Below are 19,770 nucleotides of genomic sequence, written 5' to 3' on the forward strand. Positions count from 1 at the left end.
TCCAAGGTTGAAAACGCACGAGCCAAGTCAGATAACACTGACACCCCATCCGCAGATACGATATCCCCACTCCAGCCGGGCCGCCGCCACGGAAACCTCCCACACGGGAGGACCACACCAATTTGTCGTGACATCTCCATTTCACGGCACCGTCCGCTATGTTGGCGAAGAAGAGGTGTAAACGTTTTGCCTAGCTGCTTCTTACTATGCAAAACCTCCCACTGGTGACAATGGGCCAGCCACCCGCTTCCATCCTTCGCAGTTTGGGAGGGGGCATCTGGCAGAGTCCCCCGCTCTCACCTTGGGAGTCAGCGGCATTTCCAGCGTGGGGCAACAGGCGTCTCGGTCCGCGGAACCCCGGTCCGGCAGAGGTACGTAATGTCCCGGGACAGCTTCGACGCGCTGCTTGGCTGGACGGCGTTGACAGACACTCCCCACAACTACCGCTCTCCCTGTGTTTACCTCGGAGGGCCCACCCCTGCCGCAGGAAACGCATTCCTCGTCCGTGACCTGAGCGCGAGGGCAGCAAACGAGACTAAAAGATTGATGACCCTGCAGGCCTCTACCAACCGGCGCTTGTACTTTGATGAGTTACACATGTCACTTTCAGAAGGCAGCAGTCAATGTTACTTTGCAAGTAACACGTTGGCCGTCTGCCAAAATCGATATCGGCACCAACTGATGTTGATAACGATCTCTGTGCAGCTTTTTTCTCGCGCCCACTCACACTGTGGCCCAGAAAAGCTGGAACCCCTACCCCTCGATAATCTTGGTCGATGGTTCTTGTTATGCAGCATAAGAGGTCATATCCTCTTAACACTATCTCTAAATTTCAAAGCATTCAATCTACTAAAAACGCACGTTGACAACTAAATTCAGATTAGTTTGTTTATTTAAAATTCTGAAACTGGTTAATGTACACAAATCTAAGCATTATGGTGTAGAAATTCAAATTGAATAAGAGGAAACGAAATCTCCGGAAGCGATTCAACCTATATAACAAAAAGAGGACAACTAACTCTATCACCACAACATGTGGTATAAGGAGTCAAAATCTAATTTCTATTTTCAGTTCAGTTAAAGACATAAAAGATACATCGTAAAATATTCACATACAAGTTATTTAAGTACAATTGATACAGCTTAACCTCAATTAGTAACACTTCATCAAGGTAAGGGGCAATAGTAAGAATGGACAATGGAATGACCTAATTGCAATATAACAATTAAACTATATATTATAATAAATACATTAAAACTATGCATTGGTTGTTTTATAAAATCATTTGTATTGAGCGCTTGAATCAGTATCAGTTACTCAATAATAATAAGCTTGTCCTCCATTATTTATACCTTTCAATGCAATTCCTTACATGATCTTCTAAAAACTACAGATACTTTTTAGTGCAAATAATAATGTCACAAAATTACCTTGTAACAACAGTGAGTCATAAAGTGCACGTGCATAGCTCACTTAAAACCATAGGCTTAAGTACACATATTCGTAAATCGTTAAAACTTCATCCCTATTATGAAACTCACATTAAATAAGTATCTGCTAACACTGAAAAATTTTTTGGGGGATGTATCTGTTTTCAATATTCTCTCCGCCTCTAGGCAAAACCTAGTATTCATGTTTCTACGAATGGGTTTGAACCATTTGTTCCTGGCTTTGCCATATGCGGGACAGAAGAATAATACATGCAAGTCATTTTCCTTAGTCTCATTTTGACATAATACACAGAACTCATTGTTATTTCCATCACAATTACTAGCCCATTTTGATGTGTTCACATTCATTTGTAGCACACCATATCTAAACTTCATGTATAAAGATTTGGCTAGTTGTGGGCTTACTTCATCCAAGAAAGACTCAAAGCTTACTACTTCTTTAAAAAGAAGGAACTTAGTTGTTAGTGTACCAGTGTCCGAGCTATGTAGCACACTATTTTGAATATAAGCTCAGAAGGTGGATTTTAACAGTTTCCTGGAAAGTAATGTCAACTGAGTCGGTTCTTCCCAAAAATGAGATAGACCGAATTTCCAAAACCAAGAAGAAACATGCTTAAGCCACGGGATGCTCCTGTTCTGTATAAGGAGTCAAAAATGCACATTGGATTGCACAGGCGCGCAACACCGATTGGACTCACAGGGCTTCAGCCCCCCCCCGTCGTGTGTGGCAGCCCGGGATGAGACACCTTCCCGGTCAAAAAAGCAGCCACACCGAGCACTTCACATGTCTTTAAAAGACCATTTGCATGTTAATGAGGCCTTGCTGTTGTTTCACCCCTTCTAAGAGCCCCTGCAGCTCCACTCTGCCTATTGCTTAAAGTTCAGCCCCCCCCCGAAATGTTTGCTCAGCCCCCCCGAAATTTGGCTCTAGTTGCGCCTCTGGGATTGCATCAAAATTCCATGCATAAGCCCAATAAGTCCCTGACTATCCCTACACTACCTTAAAGTGAAAATCCTAACCTAACAAAAGTTTCAGCAAAGAGTGGAAAAAGAAAAGGTGTCAGCCGTTGGAGCCCTCCTAAGAAGTATTCCAACCTGGGTCATGTAGCATGATGACATAAAGCCAAATAGGAGGTCTGTAACACAAGGCGTCCTAAAGCAGAAGTGTCAACTGTCCCTAACTACGTTACACCATATGCAACTGCTGAATTAAGGCACCTCCCAAAGTGTTACTGGTATTTTTTCAGTATCCCAGCATTTTCCTGCTTCCATTCTCCGCCCACATGTTCACACGTTTGGATATTTCATACATCTTTCGTGCCATCTCCTTCTTCCATGAGAACTCGTCCCACATCCGTTAACACATTTCTTCTTCTCAGGCCTCTCTATCTACTAAGAACAATAACTCTCTCTCAACTAATGAAGCCTGGTCCACCTGCAGTGGGAACACAAAATGCAATCAACATTCCACGGTGCAAGCAAAATGCGAATTCAAATGTTAGCTGAAAAATACAGTGAAATACATTTCAGGCCTACAATTAGGCTAAATTAACAATGCACTGGTTACATCATGTGCGCCCTTCTACAAGCAAGTTATCCTTTCAGGGCATACTTCGACAGTCAAGCTGCAAACCCCATACACATTAGTGTCATGAGCAAAATATTAAACAAATCAACAAACACATTTAGATTGTTATCACTTAAAAAGTGTTAATGCACACTTTTGTGAGTAATATCTCTAAAGCACACATAAGATTTGCATTAATCATGAGGATACTTAAACATCTTGCATTCCTCTTTCTTATTTTCATATATTAGTCACACAATATACATATATGCAAGTGCAGACTAACTGTGATTATAACCCACTCCTGTCAATTAAAAAAGGGGCCCAACAACTCTCCTCCAACTTTCACCCTGCTGCGTGGAGGTTTAGCTGTAAGTGACTTGTGCTTTTCCCAGTATGGCCAGGCATGGTGCCTGCTGGATCAAGTTGCCTTTCAGGTTTTCTTTCATAGACTTGGGACTGCAGTCGTTCAATTTGTGCATAGCGTGCTTCCATGGTCGCCAGTGCTCTTTTAAGAAACGCCAGAGGGGCCTACACCCCCGGCTCCTGCGTCAAGACAGCTTCTGAGCCCTTGGAGGCGCGTCCACCACCACCTCCTTTGCCTCATCAGGTTTGAAATAGGCCAAAGTAGCATGTGCTAAGAGAGCGTCCTTTATTTTGTCCAGAGCCTTCTCTTCCAGTGGGCCCCATGACCATCTAGTTACAGCTTTCTTAAGCATCTTGAGCAGCTCCAACAGGGTGGCCAAATTGGGCAGGAATAGGCCACAGTAGGTCGCCATGCCCAGAACACTCTGGTGCATTCTTCAGCGCAGGGCCTTCCTTGATTGCAGCAGACTTTTGGGAGTCAACTTGTGGCCTCTCCCTTGAGAATATGAATCTAAAAAACTCGATCTTGGACTCGAAGAACAAGCACTTGTCTTTATGTAGTGTCAATCCGCTATCTTTCTGCCTCTGAAGGGTGGCCTTGAGGAGTCTGTGATGATCAGCCAATGTAGTGGAATATATTAAGATATCATCACTAATCTTGAGGACCCCTTCGAGCCCTAAGAATGTCTCTCTGATTGCATTTCGGAACACTTACGCAGCCAAAGAGATCTCAAAATTCAGTGTCCACAGATGCGTTGAGAATGTTGTGATGTAGCGACTGTCTGGATAAAGCACCAATCGATGGTATCCAGTGTAGGAGAGTAGGATCTGCTTCACATGGTTACCCCCACTTTTTGCTGGTGTTTTCACTGTTTTTCGACCTTAGTCTGGCTGTGGTCCTGCTAATCAGGACTACAGCCTAGCTGCTTCCTCTCTAAAATGATTTGCATGTACATTAGGTACATATCTAATTGGATTCTGGAGTGCCTTATAAGCCCCTAGTATATGGTATACTATGTACCTAGGGCATGGGTACCTCAGAGGCCTACCAGGGGCTGCAGCATATATTATGCCACTCCTGGGAAGCACTCCAAAATGGCACCACAGGTCTGCTACTGCAGCCTGGGTAAGGGTATGCTTCCACCCCTTACAGTGGTATAGGCTACCTATATCCACACATATATACACACACATATAAACCTATAAGCCACTCCTATGGCAGGCCTTGACAATCCTGAAGGCAGAGTGCTTGGTTTTATGTGCGAGGGTGCCCAAGCATGAGCTGAGCCCCTCTGCAGCTTTCGGAAATACTTCCTTATGGCTGTTCTGTGATACAAAATTATTCAAACCGCAGTCTGAACAAAGGCGCACTATCCACCCGCCCTATAAGGTGCAAAAAGGTAAATAACACGTTCTTACAAAATCATATTATAAATTGTCTTATGCAAGAAACACTTAATGTCAGTGTTGAATGTGTACCCAATGGTAACAAAAGCAAAAAGCGTAATCAAACATAAACATACTAGTGAAATACTGTATCGAAATTGAGTTCATGAGTGCTTGAGAGACTCCGATTCACAATCCTTGAACATGTGTCGGCACCACCACATGTTGATCCCAATAAATATCTGGCTCAAAGAGAGACCTATTGGATACGTTTTTTGCAAACCATGATCCCTTGTGGGCTGAATGATAAAATTGAACTTATTCATTTTCTGTGACAATTTGGATTGCACAACATTAGATGTTTATTGAATAGCATGGAAACTCACTTTCAATAATGCTTTATTAGTGGTATTCGCGCAAATCATTGTTAGCATGTCTGTATATAGGTTGCACTCTACCATTGGTTCTCTTATTTTCATTCTTGTGTTCTTTTCCCCACTTATATGTTTACTTTATTACTATCTTAGTGCACTTTTTCCTGTCCTTTCTTTCATATCACTGACTTCTTTATGAAGCACTCACGTTACATTCCGTCTTTATTGCACGGGCGCTTCGTTTTATTGCACTTTTCGGCTTCAGCACTGTTTGCATTACGCCTCGGCGATAGTCTATCTTCCACATCAATCACATAGGCACGCACAGCACGTAAATCACGTGGTCCGGTTTATAAACAAACGGACATGGCGCCTACACAGTCCCACGCTTTTCCTGTTGAAACAGTGAACTCCTTCGAGGCACATCACGGCGGCTCGCCAGAAGGTAACTTTAATGCCCAAAAACGTTTCACTTCGTGAGTTTTATTCTTATGCTGGCTAACTCGTGACTGATGCAATTATTGCACTTTCTCTAACAGCCATTGATTGAACTAGGACGCCACACCTCAATGTCGCTGCTGTTTTCGTTGCAGGCTCTTGATCACGCCCACTAAGTAAGTGGCAGTACGGCTCACTTTCTATGTCTTCATAATATTATCCACAGGTTACTGGAGATGCCAGTTTACTTCATGTAACCGTTTTTTTCTCCTTTTTAGTACGGTCATCTTTCACCTCATTGATATTATCAGCTCACGGGGGGCGTGGCTTGGACGGCAGTGGAGATGGCCGCCTGATTCAGTCACTCCGTCGGACCGGGGGAAAACGCTGCCCTTCCCGTGCCCTGCAACTGACTGTTCGCGCCTCTGGTAGTGCGAGCATCACTATGTGAGGAGTCTGGCGCAGGAGGAGCCCTCTAAACCTGACGGTGGACCCTGCACAGTCGACTTTTCGGAGGGTTTTGCCTCGCGACGCGCTGCGAAGAAAATACAAAATGGCGCCTCCCTGATAGTCCGAACGAGATGTCCCCGTCCGGCTGAGCCGATGTCCACAACAGGTACTCAATTGCCCGTCGCTCTTGGCTGCTTACTAACGCTGATGGCGCCTTGCTGACAAAGTATTTTCAGCGCCTTCTGTTGCTTCTGCGAGCTGGTTGTTAACACATCGGCATGCCTGACCTCAAGATGGCGGCGATGCGGAGAGGCTCCACGCTTTGCTAGCGCTCCTTACTCTCAGACAGCCAAAGAGATTGCTTCTTCCAAGTTACCAGCGCGAGCCCAGTGCATGCCATGGGTCTGTCTGAGAATGGATGGATTCTCCCATACAGCATTGTGCAAACACCTGAATGCCACTTCATTTACGCATGGCTTGTGTCACCCAGCGGATAGCGGCCTGGGCACTCCTGTTATCTCCTCTCGGCTGAGATCCTGTCTTTGACCCCTGAGGCCCTGGTGCAATCGTGGTGTGGCGACTCACGGAGGGAAGGAGCCGTACACCAAGCTCTACCACGCTCAGCCCTGTGCGCTCCGTGTGCGAATTGTGGAGGGTAAGACTTGATCACTAAGCTGGGGGTAGATTTGGTCTCTTAGCCGGGCGTATTTACCCACGCTGCTACAACTCCTGATACCACTGGCTACCTGCTAGGACCACTACCTTTTCTCTGCAACCTTGCCACACGGCCTTCTGGCGGCTAATCTTACCACACCTAGGTAATTTGACGGCAAGCTGCAAGGGTTGTGGTCGATTGGCCCACTAGATCTTCATAAACCACCCACATAAGGTCCATGCAGTCATCCTGTCTCTCCCAGCACGGCGCTTTTGGAAGTCACTAGTCAATTTCGCTAACCGAGCGTAAAACCAACTAATTATCCAACTGTTACCACGACCTCCAAAATGGCTGACCGCGAATCTAAGTTGGTGCACAAGAGAAATAAAGGTAAACCCTCACAGTCAGACTCACCCATCAAAGTGAAACCAGATATCAACAGCACTTTGGACCTAATTCTGAAAAAGCTGGCTGATGTCCATGAGTTGGCCAAGTCAACCAAACAAACCACAGACACTATAAAGCTGGAGATAACGGCCATTAGAGCGGATATGAATGCTGTGAATAACAGACTCTCTGCAGCTGAACAGAGGATCAGTGATGTTGAGGACATCGTAACCAAGTCATGTAAGGAAACAAATGCCCTGAAGAATATGTCATCTATGCTCTTGAGACAGACGGCCGAGTTGGAAGACCGCAATCGTAGGGGCAACATCCGAATTCTTGGTGTTCCGGAGGGGTCGGAGGAAGCTCTGGGCTCTTGTTTAGCTTTTCTGGAGGACTGGATCCCTAAGTTCACTGGCATATCGTTCGATCAACCTTTTGAATTGGACAGAGCTCACAGAATCCCCTCATTTAAATCCTCACCACGGCAGGGGGACCGTCCAATCATTTGTAAGCCTCTGCGATTCCGACAGGTAGAAGCAATACTTGGCTATGCCCGGGAAAACCACCATCTCATTTGGAAGGGTCACAAAATCATTTTTACCCAAGATTTTTCGAAGCCTACTGTTGATACACGTAGGGGTTTCCTAAATCTAAGGGACAAAATGAGGATCAAGGGTATCCTGTTCTCCTTTGTCGGTCCTACTAGGTTCAAGATCACCGATGGGGGGAAACACCTCTTTTTCAACGACCCCGGAGCCCTTGCGACCTATCTAGAAGGCCCTCCTACTCAGGACATGGATTCATCACAGCTCTTGGCCAGTAAGAGGAAGTCCTCACCAGGCCCGGGGTAGTGCATGCACTGATTCATTTGCTCCTCTTAACATTGTCTTATTCAGAGGTCCCGGTGCATTGTATTGTCCCATATGTAATTTGTAATTTGTAATTTGTTGAATTGTACAGGTCCTTTCTTGGTTGGTTTGATTCTTGGATATGACGGTATTTGTTTTTCTTTCGGCTTGCATTTTTAACCGAAGGATCTTTGAAAGTTGGGTATTGGGAAGGTATGTATATGTTCTGACCATGTTGTTTCCTCCGGAGTGCGGGTGGACACTTCTGTCGTCGCACCTCCCACATGCTAAGTATTGCGGTAGGGGTGGGGTGGGTGGGAAAGGGGGGGGATTGGGTTTAGAGCGTCCACGTGTTCATAACCGTTTTCATGGTTTTCATAGTTGTTTCCTCAGCTGCTCTCCTTCTACTTTTCTGTCTTCTCTTTTCTTTCCTTTTCTCCTTCTCCTTAACTCTTCTCTTTATCTGGCGTCTCCTACTCGCTAGACATGTCTGGTGTCCTATGTCCCATATGCAATTTTCGGGATGGGATTATCCGGCTTCCATGGGTATAATGCTGTTGCCGATGTATGCTTTTATTGACTTCCATATTGGGCCTGCTCTGTGGTATTTAAAATATTCGCATTTGTCCCAATGTCAAGATCCATACTTATTGAGTTCACCATTTGAAACCGTTCTTAATGGCCACTAACAAACAAAGTGTCCTTTCGAGCGATTTACAGATAGTTTCCCTAAATGTTAAAGGTCTTAACCACCCTGTGAAAAGACGTAAGGTCTTAGAGTATTTAGCCAAGACCAAAAGTGACATTGTGCTGTTACAGGAGACTAAACTTTCCGAAGTGGACAATAACCTCATTAAATGTAACTGGATTTCGCAATTGGCATGCTCTCCAGCAGCTAAGAAGAAACGAGGGGTCATAACCTTGATTTCGAGATCTGCTAATATCACGCTAGAATCCTCCACACACGACAATGAAGGTCGTTTTTTGATCACTCACTTGAGGAGAGGCGAAGATTTAATACATGTGATCAATATTTATGGGCCTAACACGGATGACCCCATCTTTTGGTCCAGCGTCTCTGACAGGTTAGACAGTATCCCTCAGGAGGATCTTATAGTAATGGCAGGGGACTTCAACCTTCCCCTGGACCCGATAATTGACAGGCAGTCCAACTGCCACTACCAACCTACGAGCTCACACGCTGCGCTCACCACTATTTGTTCTAAATTTAATCTCAAAGATCCCTGGAGACTCCAGCACCCAGACACAAGGGATTATACTTTTTATTCGGCCCCTCACAACTCGTACACTAGGATTGATTATATCCTGGTCTCTGGGGCATACACCAGCCTCATTGAGTCCTCTGATATTGCCTCAAGATTGATTTCTGATCACTCTTGCATCTCTCTTAGCCTAACGGGAAGTCACAAGGAACAAACTCCCAAACGATGGCGGTTTAACAATGATGTCTTATCAGACCCTGAAGATAAAAAGAAGATTGCGGAGGCCATTTCAGAATACCTTAGTCACAACAAGGTGTCTGATACTAATATAAATACACACTGGGATGCATTGAAGGCCACTATAAGGGGGCTAGTCATTGCTATAAAAACAAAAATAAATAAACGCCTGAACCAGGGATTACTCCAGCTAGAACGGGAAATTAGAGACTTAGAGACTGCCCACATTGCCTCCTTAAACGATTCTACTCTACTGCTGACTTTGACACAGAAGAAGTATGAGTACAATAAGATATTGAGTGAACGAGCGGGGGTGTGGATTAATAAATTTAAAGCGCTGAATCTTTGTGAGGCCAACAAGGCAGGGAAACTTTTAGCTTCATATCTTAAACATAGACAAAATCAACATGTTATCTCTTCAATCAAGGACACTAATAACCTAACCCATACAACACACAAGGGCATTCTCAATACTTTTAAACAATTTTATCAGGACCTATACTCAAATAATCAGACTTTTGACACTGAGAAGTGCACTGCTTTCCTCCGTGATCTTAATCTGCCACAACTCTCAGAAGACGACTCTGCCATGTTAGGTATGGAAATCAACAGCTCGGAAATAGACGGTCAGGTCCTTGAAAGAAAACAAAGCGCCAGGGCCAGATGGCTTCACGGCATCCTTCTATAAATCCTTTTTAATCCAATTAGGTCCTGCCATGAAACAGGTTTTTAACCATATTGCTGACACTGGACACACACCTGATTCGATGACCGAAGCTAACATTGTTGTTATTCCCAAGGAGGGGAAAGACCCTGTACACCCAAAAAATTATAGGCCCATCTCGCTTATAAATGTTGATTGCAAAATATACGCCAAAATTCTTGCGGTCAGGCTAAATTTGGTCCTTCATAAATTAATAAGCAATTCCCAGGTGGGGTTCCTCCGGAACCGGTTATCCAATGATAACACACGTCTGTTATGCCATGTGTTAGAAAATGCTGCAACTAAATCTGAACCCTCGATTGCCATTACGTTAGACGCCGAGAAGGCCTTCGACAGAGTCTCTTGGTCGTTCTTGGAACGTTGCCTGCATTTCTTTAGTTTGGGTAAGGACTTTATTAAAATGGTTATGTCACTTTACTTAAAGCCGACTTGTCGTATAGCTGTCAGTGGGTCACTTTCGGAGTCCTTCCCTCTTTATCAGGGTACCAGACAGGGATGCCCTCTATCTCCATCACTTTTCCTCTTGGCATTGGAACCTCTTCTTCAGGCCATCAAGCTCAACGAGGATATTGCGGGTATTGACATCAATGGTGTACGTGTCAAATTGGCCGCGTATGCGGATGACATTTTGATAGTTACAGAACGTCCGGATTCCTCCATTACAGCCCTAATGGAAACGATTGCATTATATTCTTTACACTCCGGGTATAAACTCAATAGAGATAAATCGGAAGTTAAACCATTAAATGTGTTTTGTACCAGCGAAATGTTGGGGGACTCTGGGTTAACATGGCAGTCGAGTTTTATTAAATACTTAGGGATTGAATTTGGTATTAATATTTTGGACACCCTGTATCAAAATGAAAAGGTACTCCTACAGAAAATTAAGACACTTTTGGATGCCTGGTCCCCAAAATTCATCACGTGGTGGGGGAGAATTGAGACTATCAAGATGATGGTTACTCCTTTAGTTAATTATCTCATAAGTATGCTGCCACTGATATTAACTGACGATTTTCACCATAAATTAGATACTCTTTTAACATCCTTTCTTTGGCGCGGTAAAAAAGCCAGAATCAGCATTCGAAAATTGAGGCTTGATAAGACAATGGGAGGCGTTAACCTGGCTGACTTTCGTCTCTACCAATATGCCTTTTTGGCGAAGCAAGGCCTGCTTTGGGTTTCTCCTCCTGATCACTATATACCAGTGTGGCTGGAAGTGGAAGGGGCCCTCCTCAATAATCAATCAATCAATCAATCAATAACATACACCCCCTGTCGGTTCTCACGGCTAACCGTCTTGTCGCCACCCACTCTAGGTCCATCTTTAAGAATACTAAATTAGCTCTCTTAAAAATAGATAGGTCCATGGATGTCAGTATGAGGGGCTCCAATATGGAGTCGCTTTGGCTGAACTCCAGGTTCCTTTATAATGGTAATCCATTATTCCTTGACTCCTGGTGCAAAAAAGGTATCTTTTTTCCCCATCAATTGGTAAATAATGCATACCCATTGACGTTCAGGGAACTTCAATCTCGTTTCCATTTGGCTGATGTCGAATTTTATTATTTTCTGAAAGTGAGGGCTGCCATTACGAAATCCAGAATGTCTCCTAGTCCCCCATCGCTACTCACGTTTGCATCAAAACTTAATAGGCTTGGCCATCAGGTCTCCCAGATTTACCAACTTCTGCGCCCAAAATCCTCCAAGCTTAATTCTAAGGTAGTAGATTACTGGAAGGTGCTTTCGGCTAATCAGCTAACCGAAGATTCGTGGTCCCTGCTATGGAGATCAGTTACACGTAATAAGATTTCCCCAGTTCTCTCCCAAACGAAATTCTGGCTATTACACAAAGCCTTTTGGACACCGGCTGGGCTGTTCTCCATGGGGATCCGGGAAGATGATGTGTGTTGGAATTGTAATCAAGACAGAGGAGATTTGGCTCACCTTATTTTACACTGTCCTGTTGTGAAACCCTTCTGGGATAGGGTCTACTTGTTTTTGAATAATGTGTTTAACTGTGTACTCCCCAGGACCCTACCGGCTGTGGTAACTGCTTTTTTACAGGTGGATTTGCAGTCGGAAGGGGACCGAGCTCTCCTTGATCTACTGTTGATTTCTGCAGTTAAAATGATACTCACCAATTGGAAGGATACTAGCAAGGCCGGGGCAGACAACATTGTCTTGCAACATTCACCTTGGAAAACCCCCACGAGGAACATATGGTCTACCCTGGATGACTATTTTGCTTCTCATAAGCCGCCATGATTTCATTTTCTGGAAGATGATTCCCATGTGGGCTTCACATCTACGAAAACTGTCCTGGCCGGATATTAGTTGTACTATGCTATATTATGTATGTGGCTCGAGGCGCTAGATAATTCTCTCTTCTCTCTTCTCTTCCCCTTTCGGCTTCTCCTTTCACTTTCTCCCTTTATTCATTCTTTCCTTTCTTCTTTCTGGAGCTGGTGATTAAGGGGCGATTTCACTGTCAAGTGGTAAGTCTATTGCTGGCATTTGTCTGCTGATCAGTTGTAACACCATTACATGTACTTTGTGGCTCTAGACCTCGTTACCGGCTCCTGTTCTGCTCCTGCATAAAATTTCAATAAAGATAATTTGAAATCGATATTATCAGCTCACAGAGAAGTTTGGCGGTGAGCCTTTGGTTCTGCACATCTTGTTGCACACTTTTTTTTGTACACGGTGATTATTACCTTTATAGGTGGCTGGTTAGTATTTTCGTTACACTCCTGATTACCGCTCATTCGTTTTTTTCACTTGGCTGATGTTCACAGGGTCTCGGTGCTTTCTCTGCAATACCTGTATACGTTCTATCATGCATCAGACTTTGGTGCTGTTTGATCTTGCATCATGAAAGTTCTCAGATTTGTCATTATTAACTGTGGGTATTGGTTGTCTCTGGATTCTCTGACTGCTTTAAGACATTGGTTGTTTAAAACACTGGTTAAAAAGACTGGATGCTATTTCTGATAAAATCACATATGAACACCATATATGTTTTTACCTGTTGAATTGTTTTTCATTTTCATAAGATATTATTTGTATAGGAATTACAAGTACTTATGTGTATACATATATTTTTTCAGCTTTTCCCTGATGAACGTTTTTACAACCGAAATGCATTGGAATGCCATGATGCTGGGCTGAAAAATAAACACTTTCTGCACCAGAAAAGAAGACCTTTGACCATTGTTTTATATTTATCTTGTTTGTTCAACCTGTAGTTCATTGACATCTCTCAAGCACTCATGAACTCAATTTCGATACAGTATTTCACTAGTATGTTTATGTTTGATTACGCTTTTTGCTTTTGTTACCATTGGGTACACATTCAACACTGACATTAAGTGTTTCTTGCATAAGACAATTTATAATATGATTTTGTAAGAACGTGTTATTTACCTTTTTGCACCTTATAGGGCGGGTGGATAGTGCGCCTTTGTTCAGACTGCGGTTTGAATAATTTTGTGCTTAATTTACATAGCCTGTTCGGGGTTGAACAGGTTTCACAAAGGCAGCACCCTTGATTACTCAAGTTTCATCAATTGTAATACTTGATTCCACCAATTGACACATAACCAGGAGTGCAGGTTGTCTACCCTCATATTTTTGTTCTGTGATACAGCCATACCATATACTCTTAAGTGCATTATAACCTCGCGGTAAATGCTAACTTTGGAATGGCTGCATCCAAACATGTCGTGTTTGGTGTCAAACGCTTTGGAATACTACCCCCCCCCGCCAGTTCTGGTGGGGGGGGTAGCATTCCACCCTTCTAGAGGGAGAGACATGGTCACACTGGCTAAACCCGGTAGGACTTTCCTGAGCCCTGGCATCACAAAATGGATGCCTCTGCCACAGACATGGGTCTGGCCTCCTGCTGCTGACCGAAACTCCGGCAGGGGAGGCCTGGACGATAGGTTTCCTGTCGAAGGGAGGTGTGACCACCTCCCCAGACAGGCAGATGTGTATTGGGGCTGGGCGGGAGCACTCTCTGGTGCTTTGAAGTCCTGCCCTGGGGACACGTTTGCTGTCCCTGTGCATAGCCCAGTTCAAACCGGTTGCAGGGGCTACCTGCCCCTGTTCTGGCGTGAAACTGGACAAAGAAATGGGTGTAACCACCCCTCTTTCCAAGCCCACCCATAGGTGGGTCCTTAGAGTTAGTCCATCCCCTAAACGTATTACAAGTATAGGAATCCAGTCCCTAGGACTTTAGATTACACTGGATGAAACTCTGCAACATATATCCTGGACCTTCGACGTTCTATCCTGACTAGAAGACTGAAGAAATCTCCCTTGGTGTCAAGGAGTGACTCCCCTGCTTGGCAGGCACCAAAGAAGCAACTGACCAGTCTGCATCGCTGAAGCTCCCGCCGGACACCGAAGTCTTTGCAACACCAGAGGTGGATTTCCAGACTTTCCCGAGGCTACCCTGAGTCCACAGCAAAGCTGAGGCCCGTGGCTATCGTGGGTGATGTGGAACTGTGACCCCTGGACACCATGAACTTTTGCAGCAACACTATCTTCCTGGTCCTCCTTGAAGTTGTGCTTTGGACTCCGAGTAGCCCCAGCATTGAGCACCTCCTGCACTGAAGATTGTTGGCCTCCACTCCACGAGTGACCCGTGGGCCAGCTTCAAGTGCGACCGCTTGAGGCTCCTTCGCGATCACTAGCCCATTGGCTAGCAGGTCTCCATGAAGGCAACTCCTTTTCTGATTGGGCATTCCTGGTTGCTCCAGACGTGCCCTGACTTACCCTCACTGGGTGAGTCCCTCAGTTCTTGCTAGTCTGCACCGCAGTCCTTTCTCTGAATTCCAGTGACTTGCCGTTGCCAAGGCTTGTTGGATCCATTCTGGTCGCCGACACCGCAGCACTCAACAGACTTCGTGGGACAGCTCGAATCCGGCTCGTGGACTTCGTTGATGCCTCCTGGACCTCGTGGCTGAAGAGTCAAGACACCCATCAACTCACCTGAAGCCCCCAACATCTGTGGGCATTGGTCCATCCTGCCCTTGGTCACTGGCTAGGGACCCAGACTCTGCCCCCTCTACTTTCAGGTTCCTTCCATCCCAGATCCAGGCTTGGATCTCTTCGGACACTTCTCCTCTTCACGGCAGCAGCAGTTCTTTGCAGTCTTCCATCGAAATCGACGACGCGACCCGACACCAAAAGACACCTATGCACCCCTCTTCCCTGGGTGAGGTAACTCGAGTACTCCGATGCTCTCGTGGGTGCTAGCCCTAGAACTTCTTAAGTCCAAAAGGGTTTGGTCCTGACTCGATTAGAAGTGTCCGTAATCTTTAAATTTCCATCCGCGACATTGCCCATAGAAGATAACGGGAACCCGTGGTTGTGTTTACACACTGCATACAGTCTCCATGGGTCCCCTGTGTCACTACCTCGGCTGGTTCCTTGGGGTCCCAGCGATTCTACAGGCTATAGGCCTAGTGGCTATTCCAGTCGTGGTTCTTATACCACTTTTTTGGTATATGGTTTGGTGAGCCCCTAGGGCCCAAACGTGTATTTGTGCTGTTACTGATAATTGCTGACTTGTAAACTAAGTACTTCGAGCTCCAGTCTCATAAAGAGACTAGAGGGGTGTGTTTTATCTTAAATACATATATTTTGAATATATACCTGGTGTGGTTGTCTTTTCATTTGATCATTCAAGAGATTATAGACTGGTAAAACAAGCTGCTTTACATTCCTTCAAGACTTAGCCTGAAAGCTGCTCTCCATAGCTACCACTAGGATAGCTTTCAATAAAGGTTGTCTTTAACCTCTCACCATAAGGGGTTGTTTGGACTGATACAAGGTGCCCACTAGAACTAGTGGACAGCATATATCAGGCCACCTTCTCACATTGGTGTGCAGCGTGTGGGATTCCTGCTTGCTATTGTTTTACCAGATAATCTCAATTGAATTGATCAACTGAAAATCACTAAAGGTACCTGAGGTACATATAATATCAAGTTTAGCTACAGTAAGTTCTACTGAACTTAGAGTTGTATGTTAAGGGATAGCACATCCTTTCTACAACCCAAGAGAGTTTAGTAGGCCACACTAGTGTAGGTAGTGCAATACACCACACCACATTAGTAATGTCTAACCAGCCAGGAACCAGTGAGTCCCCACCAGGAACCAGTGAGCTCCTTCCCTATAAATATAAGCTCAGGGCCTTATGTTCCATTAGGAAGCTGAAGACAGGCAAAAGTCCATCCACCCAGCATCTCATAAAGATACTTAAGCTGGATGATATCACAGGGCCCAGTGGGCCTGATGATGTAGATAGTTTGGGTGGGGCAGCAGGTGAGGGTTGGCCTAGGGGTAATAATTCCCCTGACCCTACCTCTAATGCTGACCAGACAGGTGACAATGACCAGACTCTGGTGAACCCAGACCTCCTGGATGAGGATGAGGAGGATGACAATAATGCCACTTCCTTTATTCCTCCAGGTAGGCCTGACAACAGGGCTAGAAGGGATAGATCTCTGTCAAGGGGGATCTATCCAGTCTAACTCCTCTTTAGGAACCTCTGTTTCTTCTCACAGAGGGAGGGAAACCTCCCAGGAGAGGAGAGAGAGACTGCTGAAGTATGAGCAAGACAAGTTCAACCTCAGAAAGCAGCAGATGGCCTTAGATATGGAAGCCCTGGAGCTCTACAGAGCTAGTAAAAAGGAGGGACTAGAGTCCCTTGGTGGCAGCAATTTCCCTAGAGATAGGGAGAGGTCTTATGACCATAGAAACTTGAGTAAGATTGTCCCTCCCTACCAGAGTGGGGATGACATCCACAAATGGATAACTGCCTTGGAGAGGGCCTGTAAAGTACAGAAGGTCCCTCAAGGTCAGTGGGTAGCAATCTTATGGCTCTCCTTTGCAGACAAAGGTAGAGACAAGCTCCTCACTGTAAGAGAAGAGGATGCTGATGACTACAAAGTCTTGAAAAGTGCTCTAATAGATGGGTTTGGCCTAACCACTGAACAATACAGGTTAAAGTTCAAAGACACCCAAAAAGCACACAATCAGGACTGGGTTGACTTTGTTGACTGTGCTGCTAAGGCCCTGGAAGGTTGGTTATTGGGCAGTAAAGTGTGTGACTTCAAAGGATTGTACAATCTGATAATGAGGGAGCAGATTCTTAATAACTGTCAAAATCAGCTGTTGCACCAGTACCTGGTAGACTCTGATCTGACCTCTCCCCAAGAATTGGGAAAGAAGGCAGACAAATGGGTCAGAACCAGGGTGAGGCGGAAGGTACAAAACCAAGGTGGTGACCCAAAGACGCAAGATTCCAAAAACTCTGACAAGGGTGGGGACAGGTTAAAGACCAGAAGTCTTCTCAAGGGCCCCAAACATCTTCTTCAGGTGGGGATTCACAGGCTAACAAAGGGAAAGACCAAAAGAAACCTTGGTGCAAAATCTGTAAACAGAAAACTCACTGGACTAGTGACTGTACCAAGGACAAAGAAAATACTCCAACCACCACCAATGCCCCATAGGCACCTGCTCCCCCTAGTGCAGTTACGATTGGTGGTGGGAACACACAGAATAAGGGTGTAGTAGGGTTGACCCTGGGTTCTGAGATGGACTCTGGCCTAGTCAGAGTACCAACTCAGGCTGTGCTTGTCAGTGATGGGGGCATGGATATGTCCCCCTTTGTGAGTCCCAGTAACTTGGGCAAATACAGACAGCAGCCTTTCATTAATGGAGTAGAAGCTTGGGCATTCAGGGACACAGGAGCAAGTGTCACAATGGTGACAAAAGATCTTGTGGATCCTGGGCAGATTATTCTTGGTGACATGTACCAAGTGACCAATGCTAGCAATGTCAGAACAGACCATTCTCTAGCAGTTGTTAACTTCTCCTGGGGAGGGGTAACTGGCCTTAAGAAGGTTGTGGTAAGTGCAGACCTACCAGTACAATGCTTGCTTGGCAATGATCTAGAGACTTCAGCTTGGGCTGAAGTGGAGCTCAGGACACATGCAGAAATGTTAGGGATCCCTGCACATGTCTTTGCTGTGACTAGGTCACAGGCTAAAATGTCTAAAACTGGACAGGCCCTGGATTCTGGAATAATGGACCAGGTGTCTCACAAGAGGAGGAGCAGTATGGTTAAGGCAGAGCCTTCCCACCTGGCTCAGGATGCTGATCAGTTTCCTCAGGGAGATGATCTTGAGCCTGAAGAAGGAACTGTCCCAGAGAAGCTTGAACCTGACCAGGTTGAGTTCTTGGGGACAGGGGGCCCTTCCAGGTCTGATCTGAGCCAGGAGCAGAAAACCTTCTCCTCTCTTGAAACCCTCAGACAGCAAGCTGCTGATGTGGCTGCTCGGAATGCTAGCGGCACCCATAAAGTTTATTGGGGTGATGGACTCCTTTACTCAGAGAGTAGAGACCCCAAGCCTGGTGCATCCAGGAGGTTGGTTATACCGCTGAAGTTTAGGGGTTTCCTATGGACACTAGCCCATGATATTCCCCTAGCAGGACACCTAGGCCAGAACAAGACTTGGGACAGAATTGTTCCTCACTTTCACTGGCCTCACATGTCAGAAGACACAAAGGAGTTTTGTCGCTCCTGTGTAACCTGCCAAGCCAGTGGCAAAGCAGGTGGCACTACAAAGCTCCCCCTGATACCACTATCTGTGGCGGGGGTGCCCTTTGAAAGGGTAGGGATTGATAGTGTAGGTCCCATGGATCCCCAAACAGCATCTGGGCACAGATTTATACTGGTGGTAGTGGATCATGCCACCAGGTATCCAAAAGCAATTCCCCTAAGGACCACTACAGCACCTGTTGTGGCAAGAGCTCTCTTGAGTGTGTTCTCAAGAGTAGTCTTTCCTAAGGAGGTAGTATCTGACAGGGGTACAAACTTCATGTCTAGTTACTTGACTGCTATGTGGAAGGAGTGTGGAGTGAACTACAAGTTCACCACACCCTATCACCCACAATGCAATGGTTTAGTTGAGAGATTCAACAAAACCTTAAAGGGCATGATCAAAGGACTCCCAGAGAAGCTTAGGCGAAAATGGGACCTGCTCTTGCCCTGCCTTTTATTTGCATACAGGGAGGTGCCTCAAAAGGGAGTTGGCTACAGCCCATTTGAACTTTTGTTTGGACACCCTGTCAGGGGCCCATTGTGTTTGGTGAAGGAAGGATGGGAGTTACCTCTCAAGCCCCCAAAGCAAGACATAGTGGACTATGTACTTGGTCTCCGCTCCAGGATGGCTGAGTACATGAAAAAGGCAAACAAAAACATTGAGGCTAGCCAGGAACTGCAAAAAGCCTGACATGACCAAAAGGCTGTACTGACTATTTACCAGCCAGGACAGAAAGTGTGGGTGTTGGAGCCTGTGGCTCCAGCAGCTCTCCAGGACAAGTGGAGTGGACCCCACACTATTGTTGAACAGAAGGGAGAGGTTACTTACTTACTAGACCTAGGAACTCCCAGGAGTCCCCACAGGGTTCAACATGTCAACAGGCTAAAGCCATATGTGGACAGGGCTGACATGGGCTTGATCATGGCTACTGATGAGGGACAGGAGGAAGAGAGTGACCCACTGCCTGACCTCCTCTCACAGAACCCTGATGATGGATCAGTTGATGGCGTAGCCTTGGCAGGCAGCCTCACTGCCCAGCAACAAG

The 19,770-nt window shown here is 45.6% G+C and overlaps 1 protein-coding gene across 1 annotated transcript in view; it reads right to left on the reverse strand.

Moving 5' to 3' along the window:
• Positions 1-453, reverse strand: part of LOC146789601 (integrin beta-1-A-like) — a 319,722-nt gene extending 319,269 nt beyond the window's left edge. Inside the window, exon 1 of the mRNA XM_085631859.1 lies at positions 301-453. Coding sequence (XP_085487985.1) covers positions 301-318 — 18 coding nt within the window. The 5' untranslated portion in view covers positions 319-453. The remainder of the gene's footprint in view (positions 1-300) is intronic.
• Positions 454-19,770: the final 19,317 nt, after the last annotated feature.

The sequence above is a fragment of the Triturus cristatus genome, chromosome 10 (assembly GCF_964204655.1).
Source record: "Triturus cristatus chromosome 10, aTriCri1.1, whole genome shotgun sequence".
Taxonomy (NCBI): domain Eukaryota; kingdom Metazoa; phylum Chordata; class Amphibia; order Caudata; family Salamandridae; genus Triturus; species Triturus cristatus.